Source organism: Leiobunum rupestre, chromosome 2 (assembly GCF_980474605.1).
Source record: "Leiobunum rupestre chromosome 2, qqLeiRupe1.1.hap1, whole genome shotgun sequence".
Lineage (NCBI taxonomy): Eukaryota > Metazoa > Arthropoda > Arachnida > Opiliones > Sclerosomatidae > Leiobunum > Leiobunum rupestre.
In genome coordinates this window covers 33,622,786-33,634,390 of record NC_143385.1, presented here as the reverse complement: position 1 = coordinate 33,634,390, position 11,605 = coordinate 33,622,786, and the positions used below count along the sequence as shown (strand labels likewise).

The 11,605-nt window shown below is 38.1% G+C and overlaps 1 protein-coding gene across 1 annotated transcript; it reads left to right on the top strand.

The window, feature by feature from the left end:
* Positions 1–2,763: 2,763 nt before the first annotated feature.
* Positions 2,764–9,465, top strand: LOC149957388 (uncharacterized). The gene is made up of 7 exons (XM_090167011.1): positions 2,764–2,892; positions 2,946–3,056; positions 5,430–5,594; positions 5,671–5,769; positions 5,839–6,037; positions 6,969–7,120; positions 9,268–9,465. The coding sequence occupies exons 1-7, from the start codon at positions 2,764–2,766 to the stop codon at positions 9,463–9,465; spliced, it is 1,053 nt and encodes a 350-aa protein (XP_090023137.1).
* The last annotated feature ends 2,140 nt before the right edge of the window (positions 9,466–11,605 follow it).

Sequence of the window (11,605 nt, the reverse complement as noted above, 5' to 3'; positions counted from 1 at the left end):
CAATTAAGTTGTTTATAATTTTCCAAACCTTTTTAACGTTAGCTTTTTCATTATCTAATAGTTGTTTTTTAAAGTAACTATTTCTGGCATTTCTTATACAATTATTACATTGATTTCTTGCAGCTTTGTAATTAGTCAAGTTTAAATCATTTGGATTAGAGTCATATGTTTTTTTTTATTTATTTTTGGACCTAATCTGATTTAAAATTTCTGCAGTCATCCACCGCGACGAACTTTTATAGTGTTTAATTTTACGATAAGGAAAGTTTGGGTATTAAATATCAAAAAAAGCGTTTAGGAAGAGATCAAAGGCTGAGTCTATTTCATTACATTGATAGATATTGTTCCAATTTAATTTTTTTAAGGCTTCAATAAAATTGTCTACGTTTTTTTACTGAAATCTCTACATTTTTAATTGGTGTTTCAGAGATAGCTCCATCATATTTAATTGTTATAGCTGTATGGTCGGTAATCGACCAGTCTTTCTTAATTTTAATATCAATATTTAAGTTAGAGTAACAGTGATCTATAAGAGTTTGAGATTCAGCAGTTACACGAGTGGGGCCATATATTAGTTGATTTAAACCTAGGCTTGTATGTAAGTCTAGTAAAATATCAGTATTTGGGTTAGGATCTAGAAGATTAATATTATAATCACCAACTATAATTTTTTTGTCATTTATATTACCCAGATTTAGTAAAAAAAACTTCATATGCTTTAAAAAAATCAGAGAGATTTCCGGTACGATAAATTCCACAGAGATAAATATTATCAATTTTTATGCCGTAAGACTCAATATGTTCATTATTTACATTAACCCTATCAACAATCTCAAAGCCTATATTATTTCGGACGAAGAACACTACTCCTCCCCCCCTTCTATCTTTCCTTCCCCTACCAACAAAAGTATAGTTTTCAAGGAAATCCCCATAGTTATTTTTATACCAAGTTTCACTTAATATATACACGTCTATTTCTTCAGTACTAAAGGCCCTGCAGTTACCCACTAGGTTAAATAAATTAGCCGACGCACTTTTGATATTAAAATAAATAATATTTAACATAATATGGATTAATTAACATCGATATACATTAAACATTCCTTTTCTTTTACAACTTTTTCTGCTAGAAAATCATATTTCTATATTTCATTACCTATTATTATCTTTGTAGCTCCAGGGAGTTTAGTTTTTGCGAAAAGCCTTAATTGATATCTGGCCGTTTCCTGTTCAGGAGTGTAGTCATGGCTTAAATATATGTTCGTACCTTTAATTTAGTGCTTTTAGATAATAGTTTAAAATCATGCTGTAGTCCCATTCGACCGAAATCCCATTCGACCGAAGGCGGTTTTTGAGGTGTCCCATTCGACCGAATTCCGCCGAAACGTGTGGTTTTTATGTGTCCCATTCGACCGAACGATGCTATATAAATTGGCTTTTGCTATGTTTTCAATTTAGTTACTGAAGTCGTTTGCAATGGAGCGGATAGCTAATAAAGGAGGGTATTTATTTTTATCTTCACCTAGTCAAGAAAAGTAACTGAACCAAAACTGAAATAGTAAACTTAACCTAACCTAACCTAACCTAACCATGGATCTTCGATAGTACATACCTAATAAATAAAATACTAAATCACCCCGCCAATTGGGCTACATTTTAAAATTCTTTCGGTCGAATGGGATTTCGGTCGAATGGGAATAAACGAAAATCATAGTTTTCAGCTTTATAGACTACAGTCCTAACCTTGCCTTGATTAAAGGGACCTTTTCTATAGACTTGACTTTCCATGATTCTGGTTTCTATCTCTAATTTACTATAAAAAAAATTACCAATTTTTTCAGTTAAAGCTAAACGGGATTCAGTTTCAATATCAGGTAGACCCTTAATTAATACATTATTGCGCCTTAAAGTTACATCTTGTTTTTCTAGTCTTAGCCTTTGTTTCTCTAATTTTTCTTCGTAGTGTTTAAATCTATTATTAGTCAACGCTTCTAGAGTAGTGACATCTTATCTAATATCCATTATATCATTTGTTACGTCGGTAAGTTTATTTTCAATCGCATTTAGTTTAGTATTGGTATTATCTAGTCTATCAGTAGTTTCATTAAGAGTTTTAATTTGATCTTTTTGTGAATCTTGTACCTTCTTTATTTTCGCAATAATCGCGTCAAGTCCCGATGCGGTTGTTTGTCGAGTTTCTGTAGGCATACTGCCGTGTAGGTGTGTAAAACCCCAGACAGAGTGATAAGAGAAAAAAAAAATTAAAAAATATCACCTAGAATTTAGAAAGGATTTATCAACGATTGTTTTGACGTGACGATTCCCCCGCGCTCTGCCTGGGTCGTGAACTTCTCAGGTCGGTGTCGCTTGTAGATATAGTTTCTTGGTCGTATTGTTTTTTATCTATCCAAGTAGAGGACGAAAAAACCACTGCTGATAAGAGACCGCGCATTTCTTTAATTGGGGACGCCCGCTGTCTACCCGCCTACACATTTCACGTACACGTTTTCTTCAGCTTAAGTCGCTTAACCTGATCACCCGTATTCTGCGCTTAAGGTAAGTTGAACGTCATCTTGACTAAGCGCTTTCATTGGGCGGAACGCTGACGACCCTCGCGTTTCACCCCTCTTGAGTAAGCGACCTGATTAGCGGGATCAGATAGAGTTCGAGTGAAGTAAATCACAACTTCCGTCATGTTTTCCATAGACTCTCAACAGTACTCAAAATTTGAAATTTATTTAGTCTTCCCCATTATTTCCCAAAATGCCTCTTGCTGATGCTGTTGCAGAATTAGGCTTAGCGGATAAAGAAATTTATAGGAGGCAGCGAAGAGATCCGTTCGAACTTCCGAATAGAGAGTTTTTAGCACAATATCGAGTGCCGAAAGACGATGTAAGTAACTTGTGCGAAATAATAAAGAATTGGACAAGCAGTATGTTGAACAGGATGTTCTAGCTGATCTGATGTTTTATGGCTCTGGTTTGTTTCAACGAATAGTAGCAAGTAGCTACGAAAAAGGGATGAGCCAACCATCTGTCAGTATGGCAACAGGAAGAGTAACTGAAGCCATTATAGCTAGAATGTGTGCATTTCCCACACAACCATAGTACGCTGACGAAACCAAGGTACGTGCAAATGACTTTTTTCAACATATAATACACTAATTCTGAGTTTTACTTTTCACACGTTCTTGGATCGTTGAACTGTACACATGTCAATTATTCCATCAATGTACAAATAGCCTGCGATAATCATCTGAAAATTACCAACCTTGTTGCTGGCTGGCCAGGCTGCATCCATGAATCATTTATATGGAAGGCCACCACCCGTCTCACCGGTCCCACCCGTTCCTCCCGCGAGTATACAGCGGAAGACCACCATCATTCCTAGTAGCCGTGAGGGATCCTGTCAATTAATTTTCTATAGCAGTGTGTAGCGGGCCATCACGGACGTGTTTGGCTATAATAATTTAACCACGGCGAAAATAACAAGACTTGTTTATTTGAACATAATAACGAAGTTTATTTACAAAAAAAGGAGTGACTTCTCTCTTCAAAATCTCGTCCAAAATTAGCCCAAGCCTCAAAAATGTGTCCTTCTTAGAGGCGGGGGGGCTGAAAAATATTCCCTTTCACTATATTTGGCAACAATACCTTTTACCAAGAAAAATGGGTATTCTTCGGCTACGGGGTTACTAAGTGGGGTTGGGCAGCTGTATGGTTAAAGGATTATCATTGTTGATAGGCGTGAAGTTTTAGGGGAGAGTTAGTGGGCGTCCGTTGTGGTCCGGAGTTGCTCATCACAAGTGCTATTCAACCAGTGGCTCTTAGACCGTGGAGAACGCGGTTTACAGTTGGTCAAGAGCCGCGATGCGCTAGCCTTCTCGTGAATTATTTCATTATCCGACACCTACTTAAGAGTACTTATCTGTTTTATTTTACTGCTTACTGGCTTTGTCGGTTCGAATTCAAACATTTATCTTCCCCTTTTTGAAATCATTTAAAATTTTCCCGAATCAAGTACTCGCCACATCATTCCGAGACGCTGCTCGATAAAAGTTTGTGCGTAGTTTGTAAACAAAACATTTTATAAATAATAATCGGAAATAAAAAGTAGTTCAGTTTCCCTTGTGGAAAACTACACTATTGAATTATGGAAGCTAGCAGTGCTAAAAAGACTTTCGTCGGATTGCAGTAGTTGCGGAAGTAAAATACTACAAGTATGGACCGGTTTGATAACTTCCTTTGTTAACTTCTGTTAAAATACGTCCTCGATCTCATGTTAGCCGACAGAACGTCACAAAATATTCCTCTTAAATTAGCCTGTCCGCAAGAATAACGGTTACCCGAAGTCCATTGGTGTATAGATAAGACCTTCGCAGACACCGCAATGCAGCGACCTCGACATCTAGGGGCCACAAATAGTAAGAGCTGAATAATAACTATCCTTTCATTCACCATTTCCTAACAACAAGTATTTGCGTTTTATAAACGTTCAGCAAAAGGGTTTTGCGGGCGGTTCATGATATCTATCTACGCCACTGAAGTATCTACGACGTTTCTAAAATTGATATTAGGACTTTTTAGGTTCTGGCAATAACAATGGACAACGCATCAAATAATGATACCTTTAGCCATGAGCTTGAGAAACAGAGTAGAGACATTGGAATCCGGTACAGCTCGGGCTCTCGAATACGATGCTTTGCGCATATTCTGAATCTTTCGGTGCAAGACCTCCTTAAAAAACTCAAGTCGTAACCACGTTGCGACACGGAAGAGCAGTATTTAGAATTGCCCGAAGATATTAATGCTCCGGCAGATATCAACGTTGGTAACGCAGTTACAAAGGTAATTAAATGAATTTGAATAGAATGTTGTAACACGCGAGGCAGAGGCGTAGCCCGGATATTCTGTTGGCAGGGGCACATAGCTGATTGATCTTGTTTCGGTGGGAGGGGGACACGCTACCGATTTTATTTTCGTATTAATGGAGAGATTTGAACTCTAACACATTTCATAATGGCGCGGACCGCTTGTGCTCTCTCCCTAGTTATTCCACTGACTTAAGGGTATAAGAACGGATTCAATTGAAAGGTTTAACGGTGTTATGCAGGGTCGCCGAGAACGGGCCCCTGTCAAACAATACTTTCGGGCCTCAAAAGCTACCTTATTTTTCTAAATAACCATGGTTCGCGGGATAACTACAGTATAAGGGCTCAAATGCGGGCCCCCAAAGGTTGTACGGGCCCCGGTAATTTGTACCGGCTTCCCCTTCTCGTGTCTTACCTGGTGTCCTCTTCAAACGAAATTAGTGAGACCTAGTTCACCCGGGTCTTTAAACTTGTTCTGACATCGGTCGCAGTTAAAATCAATATTGTACTATATGAAATGAGCCTAAGTGAGCTAGGATAATTTGCTTGATTATTTCAGATTAGGTCTATCGTCACGAAAATTCAGTTGTCAGTCCAACGGGAAAAGGCACTGTCAGACCTCAATGTCCCTCTCGGTCTTTCGGACCTAAAAGTTATCATCGACGTGAAAACCAGGTGGAATTCCACTTACGCGATGCTGGCCAGAGCCTTATATTTGAAACAGGTTTTGCTAATAACATTATCAAGAATCGAACGCTCTGTGTAGTTTCTCTAAATGCTAACTGTTCAAGTTATTGCAGTCTTTAGAATCAATGACGACGACAGATAAAGACTTGAGAGTACTAGAATTGTCGGAGGTGGAGTGGGATATCTTGAAAATACTAATGGATCTTTTAAAGGTTTTAAATATACATTGTAGCATATTTACATACTTCTGTAATTTTATAAACACGTAATTTTTCCAGTAGTTTGATGTTGCATCCACTTTGCTTACCTCCGCAACATATCCTACCATCTCAATGGTAATGCCGGCTTACCATTGGCTACTCAGCAAATTACATAAAGGCGACCGTGACCATATTTTTGAAGATGCCTGCTCTGCTGCGAGAGAAAAGGTATCGATTTACAAGGAAGCCTCAGATATCGAAGCTTTTTGGGTAGCAATTGGTAGGAAAATATACTTTCACCAACACCGTTGCTAATCGCCAATTACATTTCCTTGTGGTCTGCATTCTACAGGATTTTAACTAAAAAATGGACCAGGGTGAATATCCTAATGTATTTTAGCGACTATTTGGAAATTTTAGGGTGTTATAGAGCGCTCAGGGGTTCAACCGACTATGAAGATGTCAATGACCTTCACCAATGTCTTCAATATTCCCCCTTATCCATTTTTTAGAAAACACTATGGTTTATTTCCTATTTGTACATTAAAAGCCCACTCAACAACGTGGAAAAATTACCACTTAAAAGTCCCTTAAATAGTAATCTTTTGTGAATAAAAGTAAACAAATCAAAGTTATCCAATGCGGCCCTTAACCACTACCCCCGTCTATCGTAAACTAGAAACTTTCCTATAAGTGTTTATAGTTAAAATCAATTTTGGAAGGGCCTAAATTTTATTCATAAGTTTCCAGTCACAAATTTCGAATTTTTCCACTTTACGGACCGATTGCAAAACGTTGGGTTTTTCCACCGATTTGACGAAATTATTCGACATAAGAGAAGTAGGTGTTGCAATTTGTGGAAAAACCCCGCGTTTGGGAATCAGTCGGTAACGAGGTGAAATGCGAAATTCGCGACTGCCAAATGGACGAAAAATTTGTCTGTCTTTCGCGACACACTATACTAGAATTTAGGCGCTTCTACAGCCTATTTCCACTACAGTCGCTTAAGAGCAAACACAAAATTCCTCTGGCACCAAAAGACGCTCCAGAAAATCTATAATGGGCTTTTGAACTAAGTATTCGTATGTTTTTGTACGCGGCTCTGGACCCAACTTAGAAAATGGATTTTGTAGAAAAGCACTATGGGAAACCAACTGTGAAAAAAATTAAATCTATGGTTTTGAACGTTTTCAATACATTTTATGAAAAAGGTCCGATACCAACAACAGTAGTTGAAGACACTGAAGGAATTTTCGCGTTTTTTCCAAAGCGATCAGCTAGGCTGGCGCGTGGTTCTCAACTTCTGAAGTTCTTCAAAGACGATTTACAACCACCTAGAACAAATATATTAGAATGGTGGAAGGTACGTATTGAACTACTAGTGAAAGATTGTGCAAAGTACATTTAATTTTGTTTACCCCAATATCCCTGTCCTTCAAGTGTGTAGTCCAGCATATATTAAAAGCGCATATATACAGCAAGTTTCGGAGACGCTACGCCGCAAAGTTGCGATTGTTATGATATTTCAGTCGGTTGGTTAGTAATTTGTACTCGAGAGGCGGTCAACGCGCTTCTCCTTAAAACGTTCAAAAAGCTAATAATTTCGCCGGAATAATATAACAAGCTCAATTGCGTAATAGATCTTTTTAATAGTGAAATGGCCTGGTTTTGATGTAATTCTTACGTCACTGTCTTTAGCTTTTACCAGCTTGCTAGCGCGCGCTCTAGTCACGAAGAACTTTCGATTCTTTAGCGCGCATGCAAATATCTCGTGCCTTTCTATAAAGCTTAGCCTCGAGAAGTAAGAACTGCATTCTATAGGCCAAAACTATTCGCTCGTTTTGGGACGAAAGGAGTAACCCTTTTACCCCAAACTACAAACTTCTTCCATACAATAACAACCAAACTGCATTTTGAAGTTGCCCGCTATTTACAAAAAGTTACTCCAAAACTAGCGAATAGTTTTCGCCTAATATCTCTACTTTTTATTCTATTTTATAGAAAAACCTTGTTAAGCGTTTTGGAATGGGCGCTAAGTCAGCTTTACTTTTACGTTGACAAATACCATGTATACATTAAATTAATAATGTTAATCTGTCATAATCTCTAACGTAAAGGACCGAATTGGGTAGGGTTTATCTAGTGATCTTAAAAATACGCAAACTGCATATAGGCCTCGCGATCGCAAATTGTGTAATTAGGGATTGCAATCCAGCAGGGTTTTCAATCCAGCTGGATCCAACGCGGATCCAGCAATTTATATTTTTATAAAGTTTTTTAAAGGCGATGCTAGCGTCACCTGGCTGTCGTACTGTACTAAATAGCGTGACAAATTTAAACTTATCCTGTTATTACTCCATGGTATGGCTATGATATTATTTATTTGCAATTAGTATACGTGGCAGTCATTGTCTCAGCAGTAAAGATCGGTGTTCCTAAAAAGCCACCTTTTTAATTTTGTCCAGGGCAGCGGATAATACTGGAAAATATTGGTTAATAATGGATTATAAATAAATAATAGATATAGTAAATAATATAGAATGAATCACGTTAATGAGTTCATAAAAACGTAAAGGAAGACGGACTTTTCCCAAAGTTGTGTTTATATATATTGTTGCAACATAATTTACCGTAACCCGAAGCAGCCGGCCCGTCCCAAAAGTAAAATAAAATAGGAGCATACAGAACACAAAACATCAACCCATGTCTGAACACAAACACACAGTACACAAAACATTACAAAAACACGAATTCAAATACAAACGTTCAAAAGATCGTTTAAACTAACAAGTAAATCAAAACCGTCGTTACGGTGGGCGTTAACGTTAAAAAATATATCAGATGTTACTAGGAGTTTAGCCGTTACATCGGTTTTGCCCCGATGAACCTTTTCCAAAGTTCATGAAAATGCCAACGCGCTGAATACATTTTGTCAACAGACACACTTAAAAAATTGTAAAACCGCTCCTAGGGAACTCTCTTATGGTAAAGTCTTGTTAGAAGTAGGGGTTATAAAATATTAGTCTTGAAGTATTTTAAAGGATTAAATCAATCACGGTTGTATAATTTGTAACGCACGTCGCTTGGGGGTATCTATCAAAGCGGGAACGTTCACTTTTGTGCCATTCCGGCCGCGCGAATCGCGATTCAAGTGCCAATTATTGAAAAGTTATTTACTTGCTGGATCCATCAAACCGAAAAATGCGCTGGATCCAGCTGGATTGCTGGATGAGGGATAAAGCAATTGCAATCCCTATGTGTAATGCAGGATCGTCAGCTATCTAGTAATTCGTATATACATAGTCTATAGACTGTATAGTCTTTGTATAGACGGATGTTAACAAAATGACGAATTTCCGCTACAACCCGAGGGAACGCGTACCAGCGACCACTGCTATGCACCGATATTCTTGGAAACCTAAATTTGTTCTCAGTACAATATATTTCAAATAAGTTTATTGGCTTAGATGCCATAAAGATAAATCGGTAATTATAGTAAATTTATTCTAGGCAAACGAAATAAATGAGCCGGCAGTTGCACAAATGGCCCGAGATTATCTCGCGATACCAGCGACATCCGTACCATCCGAGAGAGTTTTCTCTGCTGGTACTGATTTAGTAACACCGAAAAGAGGAAGTTTACAAGCGGAAACTATCACGGCTATAATGTCTTTGAAGCTTTGGTGGAGAAATGAAGATACGAGATAAATTTACAACCGGACGTTTCATGGACTTACAATTACATCGACAATTAAACACAAAGATAAATCTAGTTCTGAAAAAAACGTTTCTAGTGTCGTTATTATGAGTTTCCGTTAACAATTAAATAACCGCCAATTAAACAGTTATGGTCCCTTCCAATTAAAGACTTGTTTCTAGCACAGCAATCGTGCTATGCTGTGAAAGTAAAAAATACGAATACCACCAATGGTCAAGAATGTGAACTTTGAAAACGCTATCAAGTTAAAAGACCAAAAATGAAACAGGGGTGAAAACTAAGTTTTATTCGGGAAAATACGCTGTTCTTCGGCCGACAGGGATTCACTACTAACCGACAAATCTTTCCCGAATACGTTTTCCTTAGTTCTTTGGACTTTTTTCGCGTCTTAGAGTGCTACGCTGTTAAAAAGTACCGTTGAGCTACTGGAAGAAAACTATTGGGAAATTTCCAGTAACAAAACGTTATTACCGCAGTTTATAGCAAAACTACCACACTTTCAATATTACCATTGAATTTACGGTAGTTTCACTTTAATGTTACAGAAAATTTCCTTTTAATTTTTGCTAGCAATTTAACCAGGGGGAGGGAGAGGGGCAAAAGTCACATAAATGTAAGGTTAGTATGGTACACTCGCTCGCCCAGAAGTACTTTTTACAGAGCAAAGCTCATGAAAAGGGGGCAGTTGCTCAGTTTCCCCCTTCCGGTCACCCATGTTAGGGAATTTCGTTCTTTTTTTTTGCTATTTGAACGCGTTAACCCTCAACGATAAGCTCTTAATACAGTGGTTAACCACAGCTTCCGCGAATAATCGCCAAATGAGGTTCATAATCAAAAGACGCAGTTAATTTATTACAGATTCCGACCTCTAAGCAATATTTTGATTATATGTTAATACGTTTTTTCGAAGTTGCACTTATCAAAAGTTAGGAATTAATCTCTGCGATTAAGAACACGACGTTGGTTGACAAAACGTTTAAAAAATATTCATTTTACAAACGTGATTAACCGCAAAAGAAGGTAAAGATAAGCAGTCCAAATGTTTTTTATGATATATTTGTTTGGAATTTATATTTCAAAGAGATTGATTGCTAAATAACAAAATTATCTTTTCCCTTATTGCAATGGGACAAAAATATTTAAAAATAACCACTTTTTACAATTAATCACAAATAACCGAAATTCGGTGGATAGCGGTTGGATAATGCCGAGCCCTAATTCCACCAGGGAGTATACAGCCAAAGGCAAGGTGGGGGTGACGATGAAGGGTAAATACTTAGGTGGCGAAGGCGTAAAGGCGGGGTGAACTAGCAATGCTATGTTTAAGAAAAGAGTGACGCAATACTTTGGTGGTGAACAGCCAAAGGCAGGGGTGATGAAGAGGGCTAAATACTGGGGTGGTGAACAGTCAAAGGCAGCGATGATGATGAAGGGTAAATACTTACGTGGTGTACAGCCAAAGGCAGGGGTGATGATGAAGGGTAAATGCTGGGGTGGTGAACAGTCAAAGGCAGGAATGATGAAGGGTAAACACTTAGGTGGTGTACAGCCAAAGGCAGGGGTGATGATGAAGGGTAAATACTTACGTGGTGTACAGCCAAAGGCAGGGGTGATGGTGAATTTGTAAATACTTAGGTGGTGAACAGTCAAAGGCAGGAATGATGATACTTAGGTGGTGAACAGCCAAAGGCAGGGGTGATGATGAAGGGTAAATACATAGGTGGTATATACATTAGGTATAGTGGAAGGCCGCCACCCGGCGGTGAACAGCCAAGCCAACTCCGCTGGTAGTGAACTATCAATGAAGGGTTCGTGACGCAATACTTAATGTACCCAAAATTGGACCGCAAGGTATTTTTTCTTTTTACAATAAAGTTAATAGGTCCAGTTTAGGGTACTTTTGGTCCAACAAAGGGACTGTAATGGTGACTTTGGTCGCTTTTAGGATACTTTTGGTCCATTTTGATCCATTTTTGGTTAAATCAGAAAAGCAGTTGGAAAAACGAAGCTCTTAAGCTTTCATTTTACCACTCCTACACCACAATATCTACAGGGTGTCTCAATTTGCTCGATCAGGCCATTTTTCTCAAAATGTATTTATGCTAGGGTTCTGAAATGTTCAGGGTTTAT

Bases quoted from the DNA above. Each gene is read 5' to 3' on its own strand.
- LOC149957388 (XM_090167011.1), top strand. From the start codon at position 2,764: ATGCCTCTTGCTGATGCTGTTGCAGAATTAGGCTTAGCGGATAAAGAA. The intron at 5,595-5,670 runs GTTTTGCTAATA...AAGTTATTGCAG, and splicing joins GAGCCTTATATTTGAAACAG to TCTTTAGAATCAATGACGAC. The intron at 7,121-9,267 runs GTACGTATTGAA...AATTTATTCTAG, and splicing joins ATATATTAGAATGGTGGAAG to GCAAACGAAATAAATGAGCC.